The 18,728-nt window shown below is 40.2% G+C and overlaps 1 protein-coding gene across 4 annotated transcripts in view; it reads left to right on the top strand.

The window, feature by feature from the left end:
* Positions 1–18,728, top strand: part of patj (PATJ crumbs cell polarity complex component) — an 84,871-nt gene that overhangs the window by 40,483 nt on the left and 25,660 nt on the right. For all 4 annotated transcript variants that reach the window (XM_048253135.1, XM_048253132.1, XM_048253134.1 and 1 more), the window contains 10 exons: positions 74–153; positions 301–357; positions 666–800; positions 2,926–3,090; positions 4,702–4,911; positions 7,130–7,336; positions 7,474–7,584; positions 9,008–9,388; positions 10,512–10,590; positions 11,800–11,887. In XM_048253135.1, coding sequence (XP_048109092.1) covers positions 74–153; positions 301–357; positions 666–800; positions 2,926–3,090; positions 4,702–4,911; positions 7,130–7,336; positions 7,474–7,584; positions 9,008–9,388; positions 10,512–10,590; positions 11,800–11,887 — 1,513 coding nt within the window. The remainder of the gene's footprint in view (positions 1–73; positions 154–300; positions 358–665; positions 801–2,925; positions 3,091–4,701; positions 4,912–7,129; positions 7,337–7,473; positions 7,585–9,007; positions 9,389–10,511; positions 10,591–11,799; positions 11,888–18,728) is intronic.

The raw sequence follows: 18,728 nt of genomic DNA, 5'->3' as shown, positions 1-18,728 counted from the left end.
GTTTAAAACAAACTTAACTTACCCTTACCTGTCCTGAAATTATTTTAAACCCAATTTTCTGTCTTGCGGTCAGCTGCCGACCCAAGTGGCCTGGTTGAGCGTGAACTGAGAGAAAAGTGGGAGCAGGCCCTTGGACCACACTATGTTGTTATGGTGAGATACTTTCATTAAACTATGGTTGTTTTTTAAGTGTTTCGTGGGATTTTGGCAGAAAAGGGCAATATTACAGGACCATGTCATTGTTTAGTTAGTAATAAGGCTAATACTGTATACTGTTTTTGATGCTGCTTTGGACCTTAGGTTTTGCAGATGGACCCTCTCATTGAGGATGATTCAGAGCTTCAGAAATGCTCCAAGGTAGGGAGGCATTTGCTCATAAATTTCGTGGATGTGCGGGTAGAACAATTTTACATGGGTTAACATAGGTCATATTTCAGTTCCTAGAAATTAAACTTTGATTAAGCACTTTGTAACTTGTTTTTTGTGTGCTGTTTAATGAAAGATTATTATTATTATTATTATTATTATTATTAGTAGTAGTAGTAGTAGTAGTAGTAGTAGTAGATATAATAGATATATAATATTTAAGGAAGACAAAGCTTGTGAACATTGACACATATTGATATGTCTTTGTTTGTTTCCTCACCGGTATGGTGGCTGCTCAGTTGCATCCAATACATACCATGCGTCTAGGAGTAGAGCTGGACTCATTTGATGGACATCACTACATCTCCACTGTAAATCCTGATGGCCCTGTGGCCAAGCATGGCTTACTAAGGCCAGAGGATGAACTACTTGAGGTGAAAAACAATGTGCTGTCATCTATTTTAAGCACACATGCTTCTTGTGATTGTGATGTCCCCACAAGAGAAGTAATCTGTTCTGGTTTGCTGTCTTTGAACGGATAGAATTATTGGCTATTAAGACCACCATGTTTGGCTGCATTATCTATGTAGCTATTCTTTGTCATGTTTTATTTTGTCAGGTTTCTCTGAATTTTGTTTTCATGATGCATCAGACTTTGCAAACTTGCATTATTTGCCCAAAAACAGGTTTTGTCTAGGTTACTTTCTAGTTAACTAAAAATAATCTTGACTAGGATCTCTTGGTATTGAGATCAAGGTTGCTATGCGCATTAAAGTTTACAAATCAGGTGAAAGTTTGTTTTTATGTGCCCAATATGATCAAAAGTTACAATTAAATGGCGCGACTGGCTGGGGCACCTGCACCATACGTACATAAAGTAACACTTCTACTGTATATGAGTTTTTTTATGTTAGATTTTAAGAACCACATGTTTGATGATGTTGACTTTTATGGCAAAAAACGGTATGTTGATTTTCTGAAACTCCATTACTGAGCACTTTATGGCTTTAAAATCATTATAAAGATGTAATTTCACTAGACCATTTTGTGTTACCATGTTACATGTAGGCACACATAAACTGATATATTGTTGTTAAACTTTGGTTCATTAACCCTTAGAACCCGATTGACACAAAGTGTGTCAAAAAACACACCCTTTCTTCTCTGTTACATTGCTCCGGAACCGTTCATCGCAGCGAGAGAAAAAATCATGAAATTAAATCAAATTGCATCATATTAACAGTCTATACTTCTCTGCGTTCACCTGCACACCCATTACTCTCGTTTGAATTACTCGCGAACCCGTGATCGCATAGATATGGCAAGCATATCAGATGAAAGAAGAGACACAGAGCTATCCATTGGTACCATGTATATCGATCCTTCTGGCTTATAAAAACAGACGATATGACTGCAAAATAATAACGTCATGTACACAAACCAATGCTGCACACCCATTACTCTCGTTTGAATTACTCGCGGACCCGTGATTGGATAGATATGCCACGCATGTCAGATGAAGGAGGAGACACAGAGCTATCATTTGATACCAAGTACATCCTTCTGGGTTATAAAACAGACGAAGTGACAGCAAAATAATAACTTCATATAGCTGGACTTACCCCACGTTTTTGTCTGTTTTTGTGGCAAAGCATGTTTATCCAACGCTATCGTGTGTTTCTCTATGGCAAAGCATGTTCATAATCCGGTTTTGAGATCCTAGCAAATTCCTGCGTGGCATCCAATTCAAGGCTCACATTGCATCCCAATTTGTTCAACAAAGAAACACCTTTTTGCCTTTACTTTGTTCATGGCAATGCAGTAATAAGTTGAGAATCATTATATGAGTGGCTACACCATAGCCACACGCAGCCTAACACGCAAACTCGGGTCAATAAAAAATGGCATTTATTTCCGTAAATCACACACCACATATTTCTGTAAATTGCTCAGCCCTAGAGTATCCCTCCAACATGGCAATTATATTGCCAGATTCAGGACAGTCTGCCCTACACACACATGAAATGCACGTAGAGCTATGAGCTTGCTGTGGTGAGATACATGTCAAAATATAAGAATTTTTATAATACGCTTTTTGTATTTTAATTCTTTAAAAATCAAAATAAAATCAATGCTAGTACTAATACATGAAATGATGGCAGATCTGAATAGCCTAGACTCTGCTAAAAAAAAAACAATATATAATATGTGTGTGTGGCACTTACAATGACCAGAATAAATCCTTATGAATAAAGGTAGTGAAAATGCCCTAAAAACAGCTTAGGGTTCTACGGGTTAATTGCTTTGTAGCACCAAAAAAAAATAGTGGGAGTGTAACTTCATGTTACCGCATGATCTTCACCCAAGACTAAATGCATGTTGAGAAGTGATGTTCGGAATGCAAACATAATGCAAGCAAAGGTCTCTTTGACTCGCTGAATGTGATCAAAAGAAGTGCATTGCCTATTTATATCAAGCATATGGTCTTTGGCCTATTTGATTTTGGCCTTCCAGAAAGTCCAATAATGTATGTATGTGGTATGTGTGTGTCATGTGTAGGTGAATGGAGTACAGCTGTATGGGAAGTCTCGTCGAGAAGCAGTGGCATTCCTAAGGGAAGTACCTCCGCCCTTCACTTTGGTCTGCTGTAGACTGCTGAGTGAGGAGGAACCAGAGGTGCAAGACTGGAGATGTGACAGCCCAGTGACCAGAAGACCAGAGCAGGTCTTGCACAAATACACACTCACACAGGAGGGGATATCAGCAGTGAAGTGAAGAAATAAAAAACTTAATTTCACTGCAGGGAAAATATCTTGTAAATTCACATATGGCTACATGGATGATGATACATGATGCATACATGATATTTTAAAGGCAGGATAAGATCAATATCTGAATAGGAACAACATCTGAAGCATAGTTTGCTATATTATCTGGAATCCTCTTTACATCCCGATAGCAATCAGTTAATTAAATGCATTGAGTGGGTCGCAACAAATTATTGGTTAATAATCTGTCTGTGAACTCAACTTGCCTAATTGCATGCGCTTAGCAGCTGCACACATTGCGTGTGACTGACTGCAGCTTCCCTAAGCACAAGGTAGCGCTAGCGAGGTCAATAAGCAAAAGTTTCCATTGCATGATGGGTAGACATTGAGATTGGCATGCTGAAAAACACAGGTTGACATGATGTATGGCTCAAAATGAAAATATGATGTATCCGAAAATTAAAACTTTGGTAAAGTGTAGCTAGAATACAATAATAATGTAGAGTAACATTGGTTGTAAGATTTCAATACAATTTTTCCATTGATAACTGGAGTATAAGCCATAAAATCGTAACCGTCCATGGTAGACCGAAAACCAGCTATGACATGACTTGCCGTTTATATGAGCATATACAATCACTTAAAAGCCAATTCGAAAGACCGCTGTTCGCCAGCAGCAGCAGCCATCTTCTTTGTTTTCAAGTAGCAGGGAATTCACGCGGAACCGTCGCAACTCTGTTAAGTCCGCCCACCGACTTTATACACGATGTGATTGGCTTGACCAGAGTTTTATTTTCCAGCTCGCAAGCCAACAGAGAGTTGCTAGACGACCCTGGCTGCAAATTATATTTGCTGCCGCTAGGGTGCTTCTAGATTTCTTGGCTACATTAAAGCACTACCCTACCCAAAATCCCTTGCTATGGAAATGTTTATGCCTTAATTCTAACCGTTACTACTGTGGCTTGCTCCTTGCTGAACAAGATGGATGATGGCAGTCAGAGCAATGTGTCACTATCCGATGAAAACCTTGAAAGTTGAATGTACTCAATGGAAACTGTATTGTCAATCTTGTTGTCTTACATTCAAAAGTAAGCATATTAAACTTTCATTATGTTGGAATGTAGGGAAATATATAATTTGCAATGGCTGATGGGATGAAAAGTTCCTTTGCTTAAAAATTAATCAGTTTTTCTGTTTGCTCGACATGAAATGTTGTATGATTTCAAGCCACATCATGGTCTGGTCTAAAACTCTTTATATATGGATATTTCCAGTCATCAATTGGATAAATTTATAGGAAACTTACTTCTGGAAACTAAGCTCTCTCAAAGAAGGGGCGGGACTGTTGAGCTCCATGTGTTTAACTGTAGCCAGCTCTGGATGAGACTGAATCTGGTGCCTTTAGAGATTGAGAACTTGGGAAATACTAATTTGTACAGTTTGTATTATTACTAATTATTTCAATTATAAGCATTGGTTTTACACATACATAGTTTTGTTCTGCTTTATGATCCTTAATTTCCTTAACTTATTTTTTTAATTTTATTTCTGAAAACATTTCCACCAGGAGCTGATCAGCACATCTGTATCTATGGTAGAAAGTGTACATACAGCTCCATGTCCAGATAACGGAAATGGTGAGCTTAATGATGGTGCTGCGTTTGATGAAGATGATGATGACGAAGACGGAGAGCTGGCTCTCTGGGCCCCTGAGGTGCAAGTGGTGGAACTGGAGAAGGCAGAACATGGACTAGGCTTCAGCATCCTTGACTACCAGGTAAGGAGACTATCCTTTCGTGCTTTTTTGTCTATGCACCACATTGAGTCGTATAAGGCACAAAATACATAATTAGAATCACAATTTCTCAGGCCAGCATGGTGGTCTTATTGCCCGCTTTGCAGGAATATGGTATGGGCCTGTTAAAAACATAAATATATATATATATATGCTACCATTAAAACAAGTTAATTTCTGTGTTTTTGCAAGAAAATTCAAATGGCCTGAACCTGGCCTTTTGTCATTAGGCTATGTGTTTGTATAGCTGAAAACTGTGCTGTTCAAAGAAACACTTTTCAGTCCATAATTGTTAATTCAATTAAAGGCATCCTATGCAAGTTTATTACCTTAATAAAACAGCTTCAAAGTTATTTTGATTGTAAACAAACTTGTATAGTTTATAGGGATAACAGGGTTTAATAGGGAGAATTGTGTGCCTAGCATAGCTGGCAGTGCCCCGCAGGCCCGAGAACCAGCTTTGCAATTTGGCTGTTGACACCCCGGTGACATCTTGCGGTCACGAATCGTGAAACATTACCTGGTCAGTAGATATGGCTCTTTGGAGATTGACTTTGCCTGTTGCTAATCCTTAGGCTCCAAAACAAATGCACACGTACCGTGCTCAAGCCGTGAGAAGTACAGTATTTACAATGGCAAGGTAAAATATAAATACTCCTCAAAACTAGGTGGAGCCCATTAAAAAAAAGAAACTGCATTTGATACCTTTACGTCTGTTCTGTACAAGAAACAGAATGTATTTTTTTTTACAGAACAGAACCCCATATTTCACAGAATAGCCCTAACTGGCTGTAACCAGTATATAATGAGAAGGTGGAGGTCTTAGTATAGAACAGTTCAGGTGGATCAAAACATAATAATCTCTGATTTGAGAAACAGATGTCTCACAGATCTTCAGCTCGCAGTTTTATTAAATATCACCCTGAAGATACACCGGTCGTACCTTCAGCAGTGCTCTCAATTATGCAAGACCTATTTAGGTAAGAAGCAGTAAGGATGTTGATCTGCAACATTTGTATTTGCTGGAAATGGATTATTATTTGATGAATTTTATGTGCTATTTTGTTCTTGAAAATCAACAGTGTGTTATTTCTAAGTAATGACTTATCTTTAATACCATGGTTTGGTTGAATTGTGATTCATCCTTCAGAATGTCAATTAACTTTAGATACCGTTATTTTATATAAATTCGCCAAGTTTGTTGTGAAGTTTAACTTTCATGTTAAGTTATGAGTTATGTTACATATGAGTTACATTATAACCTAAATGAAGTGGGTATCTCTTGCTCTAGCCCGTTGGTGCTCACGGAGCAGAACCTCAGAATCAATAGCAAGTCTTGGGCCACTTCAAAAGACTGAACCCACAGAAGGACCGGAGCACATGAATAGTTGAACCTAGCTTTAATGGTGCTGGTGTCTAACGTTTCTACGTAGACAGCATCTTCATCAGAGTCAAACCAAGGTTGGCCATATGGCCATATTACCACCTCGAATTTGTATTCATCTCTCATACCATAACGGCTGTGTTATCAGTTATCTCTTACATGCTTTCTATTAATTTTGTGACTCATTTGATTGATAGAATATGTTTTTTTAAATATACATAAAATGTATAATTTTCTTGCCCATACTAAACTGAACAGTGTGTTTGCAGTGGTAGTGTGCTAGTGTGAAGAACGGTCTCTTGATTTGTTGTTTTATAGACGTTTATGAAGTTTATTTGGGCTGATTTATCTAGGTGAAGCACATTGCATGAAGTCATTATTATTTTTAGATAATAATTTTGTAAAAGCTCACATAAAGGTTATCATTGTATATGGCAGACCAAAATGGATGGCATCAAATGTATTTTAAACTTCATCTGATCCTATGCCTGGGGCTGAGTAACTTGTCACCTCAGATGAAATGCTGTTGCCATTGTCACTAAAATTAGTAATTTTTTATTGGCTCTAATTATTTCATTTATTTTCACATTATAAAATATTTAATATAAGTCACTATGGGCCCCATGGTCTTTGTGTGACTTCTATAGTGGGTACATATATTGTTGAAATTTGTTTTGGTGGAAGTTATTTCAGGGAAATCATCTCAATTTTGCCAGTACCCAAATTTCTGCTGTCCTTGCTATTTACATTGTGAGAGAATGGCAACCTCTCAGTGATTCTGATTTACTGATTTATGGTCTGTGCTGCCCTCCACAGGATCCTCTGGATGCCACACGCTCCGTCATTGTGATTCGTTCATTGGTTCCTGGGGGTTTGGTAGAGCGCAACGGTGGCCTTCTCCCTGGTGATCAACTGGTGTTCGTTAATGATACATACCTTGACAGTTGCTCCCTCACCCAGGCTGTGGAGGTGCTCAAGGCTTTGTCACCTGGCAAAGTCTATCTAGGCATCCGGAAACCTCTGGTATGTCCAAGAATGTTGCAACTCGCAACACTTCTAGTAATCTGATGACCTCTATATATATTACCAGAGTGTCATATTGTCTTTGTTGTGAATGACAAAAAGCACAGTTATTTGTATGTGTGTGTGTGTGTGTACAGGCAGATGAAAACAAGACTGGGGTAAAAGACTGGCAGTCTGGAAGGGAATGCATTATTGAAGAGCCTGAAGTGGATTATCCGCTCATTCACAGCATCCTGTCTACCCATAAGGTACATCTACATCTACATCTCTTCTTGCCATTAACAAGAAATGCTGATATTGATAGATGACAGAGCTGCTGTGCTACATGCTACTAATACGAGGAAAGTAGACTTAGGCAAGGTGGTGCAGGACGTCAGTGCGGCTGCGTAATCGAAAGGTAAATCGCCTAGTTGGAGAGACCTGATGTGACCTAGAAAGGGCTCCCAGATTTTAGAGAATTTTGCAATGGAACCACGGAGGGAGTATTTGATTTTTTCCAGCTTCATAAAATGGAGAGCATCCCCTATCCACTGGGAGTGAGAGGGAGTGCGGGGGTTCTTCCAGTGTAACAATATAATACGTCTTGCTAACAGTGAGAGAAAGACCACAAGTTCACAAAAGTGGACGTTAGCTGAACGACTCGAGGGCGGGACAAGCCCAGAACATGTGACCGAGACTGGCAGGTCCCAGATGGCATTTGTCACAGCATGAATCAGTGCCAGGATATATATGAGCTAGCTTACTTTTCGACCAGTGGACTCTGTGAACAACTTTGCATTGAAAAACTCCATGACGAGCGCAAATAGAAGATGACAACTGTTTATTTGGAAACAGTTGTGGGTACAGGAAACAGTTGGCGGGAGTCATAGTTGATGACAACTGACAGTTGAAATGGCTGAACAGTTAAATAGTTGAGTAGTCTAAATAGTTAAATTATTTAATAGTGAATTATTGTAGTGAGGACATTTATTTTGAAACAGTTGTGGGCAGAAAGAAATATTTGAACAAAGCTCCACTTCAAAGCCCAAAGTCCCCCTCGGGGATTCTTTTCTCAATTCTCCCACTTCCCAGGTGCTCATGAATACACCATCAATCGTTGTTATTTTGGACATAAACTTCACTTCTGGTCTCCGTGGAAATGGGAAAAGGCATGAGACTTTGGTGTGGACTTGGGCTATAGGAAGCAATGGAGGGACACAAATAGGGTGATAGCCTAGGCTACAAACACAGGATTTATACTGTTCCTTCACAATTATTGGGTTGAACATGCACAGTGGTGGTTCCGGGAAATGGTCCAAAAATCGTAAGACGTTTGTTACAGGGACTTTACAAACTAGTTAGGCTTACGATGCTTTCAGGAAAGCAGTCTTCCCAAAGAGCATTAGGAGGGAGGCATGCTCCATTACCCCATCACTGTCATTGCTGTGTGGACTAGTTTATTTATTTGCGATATAACTGAAACCCAGCTCCAGAATGTGATATACTCCCTATCGCTGCTTGATAAAATAACATCAACACTTTCTGCTCAACCCAAAACACCGTTCTTTGCAGGAATTAGAGTCGTCTATAGATCTTAGTGCATACAGATTTTACAGGGACATTCCAAGACAGTTTATATTCAATATGTACAGCATAATGTCTGCAGATTGCTGATGGTGTGTGTTGTTATAGGGTTTTGAGGATCCCACTGCAACCTTGAGAAAACAAGAGGATCTTGGAAATGACCCAGAGCTGATCTTAGACAGCATGCCGCGCTATGCCTCCCTACTTATTTCCAATGATGACTGCACCCCCTGTTTCTCCTCCCACCTCATCATAGAAGACAACCAACCTGACCAATATAACTCTTCCTTGAACACCACTGAGGACATGCCCAGCTTAGAGAAGGAGATGGCTGTGGATGAGGAGGAAAAGAAGGAGGAGGTTCAGCAGCAGGAGACTGCAGAGACAAATGAAACCATATACCACAGACAAGTCTTATCAGGGGAGGATGATCAAACAGTGTGTGACCTTATTAGCCTTTCACCTATTCCCCCTATGCTAGAGGAGCAGGTGAGTGCAGTACCCATTCAGTCCATCAGCAGTTGTAGTTCCATATTTTATCACCAATAACTTGTACAATCGTTGCAATATAATCTAAATCACCCGTCCGAAATAGCCAACTTGGCAACTGCTGCACAGGAAGCAATGCATGGCACACCTGCGGCTCACCTGGCCAATGTGTGATTCTGTGTACAGCAAGCTGGGAGGACAGCAGAAGGCTAGTGCATTCCAGCACTGGTCGTCCACCAGGTGGTGGACAAGGTGACTGTTCAGTCAGGCTTGGAGCTTGCGCATGTGTAGCAGGCTGAGCAAGCAGACCCAGCAGCCTGAGGCAGTGGCGTATACTGGCCATAGATGCCTTGCAGAAAAGAGCCAGACAAGCATGAACGTCTGCTTGCCTTTTATGTGTCAGCTTGGCTATCATGTGTGTGGAGGCAAGCTCGAGTCGAATGAACGCCAGCTGTCATGTAGGCGTTAGGGAGCACTTTATCCAGTTCACCTATCCAAAAATTTTAATATGCGGATCCTCTACAAATGGGGCATTACCTATTGACTACATTGGATGTCATGGAGGCTTAGGCTTTATTTGAATAAGTTACAGGTTACAGATATTTGACAATTGCCTATTCACATTAAAGCGATGGTTCGGAGAAATTTACCCTAGGGTCCTTTGCACCATGACCCCGAGCCAAACACCCTCCCAGAACCTTTTTTCCCTTGGTCGAACCCTGGTCGAGTAGCGCTGTCAGAAACTAATGACGTTCTGCAGTCGTGATGGAACCAACTTTTATCTCGTAAATTACCCCACTAATAATGCCCTGAATGGTACGAAACTTCTGCAGTAGTACAACTATGACCTTTAGTCCAATAACAAGGCATTAGAAAGTTTGTAAGTACACCAGGAGTTTAGCTAAATAAGACTTGCCTGATTATCTGCTACTATACCGCTGCGTTGACGTTTCTTCCATGATTTGGGAAAAGCCCGTAAAAGTAGGATGTTCATTCTTGGGTGTTGCTTGTTACCTTTATTTGAGTTCCACATTTCTGCTCTGCCAAATTTGTACAATAACAATACAATGTGAAACCATTTGTAAATGTGCAAATTAAATATTGTTCCTTTTTTTACTGACAGAAAGATGGCGTAAAAGAGAATAGTACAGAAGTGAAAGAGACAGCAAGTCCTACAGCTCTGCCTACAGAGTCACTTCCCAGTAAGCTACAGTAACACATGTACCATATCATGCCCATCTGTTTCAACATCCGGCCTTTATAGCATATACTCATCATGTGTTATCTTTCAAGCCAGGCCTTTATTTTGAATGGGTCTTTTTGTTATTTACGAGTGACTTGGTGTATGAATTTAGATAATTAACTTTAAATGTACATTATTTTTCAATGTGTGGATTTCAAAGTGTGGATCGTTTTATTTAACCAGCATGTCCTTGCCAAGATTTTGAACCAGTTCATGGAACGAAAACTAAAACCAGAAGCAGTTGATAGATTGCTAGGAACAATAACGAAACCAGAAACTTTATTTTTTTTATGTTCTGGAACAGACCCCTTACCAGATGAATTTAGTCAGATTTTATGAATCAGTGTCTCCCCTGTATAATAGGGTAGACCTACTAGTTGATAAAAAGGATTTTCATATCTAACATTATCTAACTGCCTTTGCCTTTCTAGGAAAATATCTATAAGCCTGTCATGCAGTTGGTAGCACCATACATAGGTTAGGCTATTGCAGGGCTTAAAGCAAGGACTTTTTCTGTGCCTGAAGTTAGGCTATCAGGGATTTTTGAAGATCTAATATTATTAATGGCCTACTTTCAAATCTCGGTCCACGTCTGAATTCTGGCACAGTATTTTTAACAGTTTGCCTTGATATCTAATGTGCTTTGATTTAAGCTTTAAGGCTGTTGGGGAAAGCTCATAGTAGGCTATTGTGCCACCGGCCATTAATCAATTTGTAAAGGCAATGTCATTTTTAATGCAATGTTATAATGTTCTAACCGGTTACCATTTAGAGGAGAGACCTTGGAACACAGGACCAGGAACGAAAAAATTATGTTTTTGCTCAGAACGAACCGAAAAGAAATCCATTCCGTTTTCAGTCCCTGAAAATAATTATTAATCGTTTTATTTCCGGTTCGGGAACAGTAATTTTAAGGTAGAACGCAAAACCAGAAACATTAAAATTCTGATTCTGCTCGGAATAAACCGAATGAAAAACAATTCTGGTTTGAAGGTCCGTTGCTGCAGCCATGATACTGCTATTAATGCCTCCATAAACAATCAGAATTCATACAATTATACTTCTTTCACTGATGTGATTTTGAAACATCTCTGTGACCAATCTCTCAAATGTTTACTGTTTTTCTGTCTGTCTGTGTGCGTGTGTACATGACTTGTTGTTTGCAAAGCTCTGCCAATATCGTCAGGGATAGAGATTGGTGACATTTGGGCAGAACCTGACCCCCAGGATGGAGGACTGGAAAATACACACAAAGAGTAAGAAATAACCATGAACATACACTAGTATTTTAACACATCTACTGAAACAATACTAAATTGTTAAAATTTAAAAAACAGGTTAGGGCATTGTAACCTTTCTTCTTTTCTGTCCAACTCTGGCTATTTGTATGAAATGATATACAAAATGTCAGTTATTATTATTGCAATACCTTTAAAATGAATGTGTCAGATGAGATTTCTGTGGGTCTTGATAGTTAAAAAGCATTGAACGCAGCTAAACCGGCACCGACCTCGGGCTGATACCGATATCGATATCTAATGGCTCTGAATGGGCAATTTTGGGCCGATATTCATTTATTTAGCTGGTCATTTAGTTATTTGACTGGTAATACACAAAAGGAACCATGTTTGCAAATATCTTCCATACGTGAAGCAACAGGCTATATATAATAGCACCATAGAGTAGCCAAGTTAATCAAACTTAAAAGTAGAAATACGTGTTGTACATACAGTGGGCATCGCTTTCAAATGACCACTTCATTCGCGCATTACGCGGCGTGAAGCTTTAGTACCACTTTCAGCCACTGTGAGTCGCTCTGACACTCTACATCGCTCTGCCTGCCGTCCCTTACATAATTGTTGCCGAGAGTAATCCCAGCCTACGAATTCAATAACAAAATAAATCATGCATAATTAAACATTACCTCGATTTAGGCTACTTGGGTATGGCTTAAAGGCTTGACTACCACGAAATCGAAATCGAAATTTGCTGTCTACATGATTGTCAGTGTTGGGGTTAACATGACTTCATAAAATCAAAACAGTGGTGTGATAATTGAGCCAGTAAAGAAATAACTGTTCAGAATTAATCTGTAGCCTTGGGTAGGCTTCTGCAGAAAACAATGTTGTTGCCGATTTAATACTATCTGGCGGCGTTTTTTAACAGGCTCACGCCATAGAGGCTTAGACAACTGTGACCGTTTTGGTTTAAATAAATTAATTTGCCCTACTTCTTGACTGCAACAAGCGTAGTCAATTGACTGCTGACATGTCATTTTTTATTTTTCTGTACAATAAACAATTACATCTGCTTTATGCCGCAGAATTACATTCATATTTGGCTGACTGCAGGCCAGCCACTTCCCTCCCATATTCCAAGATTAAGATGGTATGAAGTGCTTTTGTATAGGCTACTATCATAAAAAAAAATAGTTAAAACGAATAGCTATTTGCAATTTGACAAAACACTGGTCCTCATTTTGCGAATCGAGGACGATATGAGCCTGTTGCAGTTAGTTAGATGTCGAGTCCATAATGTTTGAAAACCACTGGCTCGTAATCACAATAATTTAACACCGCGACAGTTTCATAACCTACTTCATCATGTCCCCATGCCTACATTTTTGTGAGTAGCATAGAGATCGCTAAAAAATAATAAAGTATGGCTCTCCGTTTGGGACATTGAAAACTTATATTTTTAATAGACTACCGTCGAAGATGCTGACTTGCAAAAGCCTCGGGATAACACGTTATCTCCACTATCATCAGTCATGCCCCTTGATCAAAGTGGGGAATGAAATAAAAGTTTGAGAACCACTGGCTTAACAAGTTACCTACAGTCCAGAACACAGAATCTGTTGCAATATTCTGATGATCGGCGATGATATCGGCAAATGTTTGTTTTCCAAAGTAAAATTTCACTTCACCATGCACCTTGACAATACCTGGCCTACCTGGTATCATTACAAACATTATTCTGTGTCCTAAAACTGGCATATTTTATGGCATTGTGTCATGTAAGTTCGTTGCAAAATCTAGAAAATGTGTGAGGTGGTCAGCGGGGACAATTGAGACACACATTGGATTGTGTTATTACTTGAACATTCCACACTATCCACAGCTGTGGTAGGCCTATCAGGGGCAGGAGGATTACTGTCAGCGCAGGCTTTATAAACAATTCTTCAACAGAAGGCCTCGAATGTTGTCTTGTTTGTGGAGCTTTGCTTAACTTCTGTAATTTCGGCTTCATTGAAAATGAGGGCTTCCCTCAATGACCCTCGAGAATAAATAAAGGTTGAATGAATGCAGGCTTGCCCAAAATAAAAAGGCATGTGGTTTGGCGCAGCCTACAGTAAATAACAGACCATGCCAGAATGTGCGTTATGATGCTTTTTTTGCGAGCAAGATGTTTTGGTACCCTACGCACACTGCATGTTCTTAAATAACAATGATCATCAGTAATATTCGACCATTAATTTGGGTAAAATGGGCAAAGCGTGACCACCTTGATTGGCTGATTGGCTGATGATTGTAACGCGGGCATGATTCCAAACACCTCCCTTACGGTGATGGTGACAGGTCTCAGAATCGTCGCTACACAAGGGCGGAAGATGATGAATAACTGGGGCGTGGGGCTATTCACAAAGGCTTTTATCTTACTACTAGGAGTAGGCTACTCCTAAATCGCGCCTTAAAGATTTTGGATTGGAGTTTTCTCTTAAAAGTTATTCACAAAGCCTTTCAGACAACTCCTAAACTAGGAGTGAGTCTTAATGGCTATGGATGGCGTCATTACTCATGCACGAGCTTGACTGAAGTGACCACCTTGATTGGCTGATTGATTGTAGCGGGAATTCCAAACACCTCTCTTCCGATGATGACTGACAGGTGACAGGTCGGAGAATGCTTGCGCTACACAAGTAGTGCGAAGGACGGAAGATGATTAATAACTGAATAAAAGGCCTAGCCTAAATGAATAAAGAGTAAAGCAAAACAAATAGCTTAGTAGCCTAATGAAACATAGGCCTATGGATTGATGCAGTAGCCTACCTTTGCAACATTATTAAATGAATCTGTCACCATATCCCTAGGCTACGTTTGCAAAGAGGAGAACATTTTAATTTGATTCACAATGAAACATTACATTTCATTTACATGTTAACAATGAGTAGTTTTGGTTGTTGTTGGTGGCGTTATTGCATCCCTTTTATGAATACAAAATTGTTCCCTTGCGATTGGAAGCTCCTGTTGCACATAGGCTATTTCAAAACATCGCAACGTAAAATGCCACAAAAAAGCTGTTTATGAATAGGTCTTAGTGAGTTAGGAGTCCTCTCGACTTAACCTGTCCCAGACTTAAGTGCTACTTTTAGGTCTAAAATGCTTCGTGAATTACTTTTTGTGAAAAAATGAAGAGTCCTAAAGTTAGGAGTGACATGTGACAACGTGAATCGGGTGGTTAGTTAATAGGCCTATCGTGAAGATTTTTCCTGCCATCTAAGGCACGAGCGCATCTGTGAGGCCAAGCCTCACCAAGTAGCTCGTTTGTTTACAAACTAACATTCCATTTAATTAAACTGCTTTATAGGCTATGCGAAATAGTTTTCAACATTTTGAATATTAGTGTCGGGTGAATTGAAATGTTCTCAAAGTAGCCTTATGGCTGAAAGCTGCTTGAGACCCCGTCAAGCAATATAACCATACAAGCCTTCCTGCACTCATTGTTTCAAAAGGAGTAATTTTGGCTTTGTCAGAACTGAAGAGCTGTGGGCCGACGCGGCACGGTATGCCCAATGAAAATAAATTAGCATAGCGCCAACACAACACAACACAGACCCAGCTTCTCTGCGTCAGTCACTGACATGAACGAAACACAGAACCCGCTTCTCTCCGGCAGTCACTGACAGTAACCTAGAATAAATGCATGGGGAAAAACACTTCCCCATGACAAAAACATCGTAAAACACTGAAAGTTAATATTTTGTCACTAGCAACATACATCTGTCCTTTGTCAAATGTATTATGTTCCAAGTACCCTATCGTAATTCTGCTTCATAAAGTTGAACAAATACATTTGCTTATTTCACAGAAAAATATAAATAGCCAGTCTACAGTGCAGAGTTGGTAAGTTATGGTAGGCCAACCTGCAGTGAACATACAAACAGGGAAATTATTTCTCTTGCAGCTGGAGTAGCCTCAGGTGCACCGCGTGGGCATAAGGCCGAACATGCAAGCCAATGAATCGTGCTCTCCACGACAATCAGCGCCGTTAAACTTAAATAGGTTAACATCACTCTAAGTTAAGCCTTCAAACAAGGAAAACAATGATTTGAAGACATCTGTTTTAGTTGGAAGGGCAAGGGGTAGCAACAGGGCAACACAGAGACAGGCCCGATGGGGGCTGTTATGAGAGTATTAAAATATGGGATATTCTACGGAAAACATTAAAAGCGGCAAGACAGCGGGGAAAGTTAAAATCATTGATAAACACAAAAAAGTTGGCATGCATTGTTTTGGTCCCGTGCACAGGAATTATTTGTCATACTATTAATCACATATGATTATTTGTGAAATTGTGCAAACAGGCAACACATTTGAAAAAAAGGAAGGACTGGTAGCATGCAAGCTCCACGGGGAAAGATTGATTTAAACGTTATCACAAAGTGTGTGGCTGTGGCGGGCGGGAAGACAATTGGCAGGGGAGGGTCATGTCTTTTTAACAATTCTGTCGGAGGGTCATTGAACAATTTCTAGCAGGCAAAGAGGGGTCATGCAACTTCCAACTGAAGCACTCAAAATTCCTCCGGTGGCCCCTTCAATAAATAGCGATCAGTCCCTAGATTGCTGCTGGGCTATATGTCTTGGTTCTGTTAACAACTCATTGTCAAGCGCATAGCCTATCTACGCGGTTGCATCCATTACAAACAAACATGCAATGTGAGCGTCTGGGATTGGGGAGAGCACTAAATGCTCTACTGAATAAGCACAGTCAAACCTTGAAATGAAAAAACACTCTTTAATAATCCAAAATTAAAAGTAAACTTGTGACCATCAAAATGGTTTATAAGCTTGTAACTCCGTGATACCAGGGCGTAACAGGAAGGCATTTGGCTGAGCAGAGGTTAATATGCTCCATGTTTTGTCCAAATGATGACTGTCTATCATCGTTGCACTCGGAGAAAAACGGAATGTTTCATTAGTCCCGTTTCAATCGTCAGTTGTACCTACTCAAAAGCGCAGATAGAACCTTATTATTCTAAGGTAGCGAAATAGCGCTCAGCATGATTCATGACCAATTAATTCCCCTGTTAAAGTGTTTTGCCTTTGTAGTTTGGTTTTAAAACGATAGCCTATGATAAGCGGCTTATGGCCAAATATGTGAAAAAACGTTAAAATACAGTAGGCGATAAACCGAGGAAAAAGTTGACAGTGATTTTTTCATAATCACTTTGGAGGGTCATAGACAAAATGTATTGCTGGCGGCGAGGGAGAAGTCCGTCTTTTTTGGACTAATGCTCCCAAAACTCCTCCAGTAGCCCCTTAAATAAATAACGAACAGTCCCTAATGAAGTAAACTTGTGACCATCAAAAATCGTTTATAAGCCTGTAACTCCGTGATAACAGGACATAACAGGAAGGCATTTGGCTGAGCAGGAGGTTAATACTCTATATTTTGTCCAAATGATGTCTGTCTATCATCGTTTACTTTTCGGAGAAAACCAGAATGTTTAATTTGTCCTCGTCTCTCTGGCTGCAAAGCGGGATTCACTCGCAGTTAACCAAATATTTCTTTATTAGGGCAGGGCAGGCATATTTCTGGCTATTACATTATTTCTAAACCAGTCTGCTAAAGTCTGTAGTGAAGTCTGTGTAGGGTTTTCCAGGCTCCATTTCTTTTTTGAGACACCCTGCTCACTTGAGCCATCTACCGGTTGTTTGGGTTGTTGCAGCGTCTCACTGGAAAAATACAAATTAAAGTCGTGTGATACCGCGTGATCCCACGCGCAGACCGCGAGTGAAGCTGGCCAAGTCGAAGCACTGCCCACTGTACATGTGATATGGGCTAAAAAAAACTAAAGTGAAAAAAACAACGGTGAATAAGGTAAGCCATGTGTCCAGATGTCACATAACAGTTGAATAATGATTCCCAGCGCAGGTAAACCCAGTTGTACTGTAAGAGGCAGAGGATGCATGTTCACAGACAGTTGCATGTGACATATTTGCGAAGTGTGCGTTAAGAAGAAGCTGATGTGCAGCAACGGGAGAAAGAGATCAGGCATGAAAACTCCTCACCTTTCGGCGAAATTCGCCATTTTGAATCCAAAATAGGGGACTTACGTGGTTCGCGCAGATCCGATGAGAAAATATTGTGTGTGTGTGTGTGGGGGGGGGGTATGGGGTTACAACTGAGTTTACAAATCGCAGCGCGAATCACGAGCGCGCATCTTGATGCGTTAATAAGACAAGAGCCCAATTAAAACTTGTCTGATCCAGTAATGATTATGTGAATGCAGCCCCTATGCATTTAGCCTATAAACAGTGGAAGCTATTTTTTCCCAGGATGCAGCGCAACAGAGCGCTTAGCTGGAATAACCTCCTGTCTGTGTGACTACAGATATATCTGAAATGTCAGCTGGAATGTAAGCCCGGCGAGGAGAGATGCTTATTGATGTCACACGTGGGCTAGTTGAAACTTTCAACCTCTGTCAGAAAAAGACGTTGAGATTGGTGTAGTAACGTAGCATAGGCTGTTAATGTTAGCGATATTGGACAGAAATATAGACATAACGAGTTCATTTGATGAAGAATACGTGCAGTTTGAGCCATCTAGATCGACAAAAGGTGAAGCAAATAGGCATACTTATCAGTATAGAAAAGGCTAATGTGAATAACTAAATAGTTGAATTAAATGCTCCTAAACTGGGCTGGTGCGTTTTGTCGAGTTCAGAGACAAAAGCAGTGTTTGACAGGGTAATGCTGTTTTTTAAGGCAGCCGTGGCCCACTGGTTAGCACTCTGGACTTGTAACCGGAGGGTTGCCGGTTCGAACCCCGACCAGTGGGCCACGGCTGAAGTGCCCTTGAGCAAGGCACCTAACC

The sequence above is a fragment of the Alosa alosa genome, chromosome 9, assembly GCF_017589495.1.
Source record: "Alosa alosa isolate M-15738 ecotype Scorff River chromosome 9, AALO_Geno_1.1, whole genome shotgun sequence".
NCBI lineage: Eukaryota > Metazoa > Chordata > Actinopteri > Clupeiformes > Clupeidae > Alosa > Alosa alosa.
Note: the sequence above shows the minus strand (reverse complement) of the source record. Positions and strands in the feature narration are given on the sequence as shown.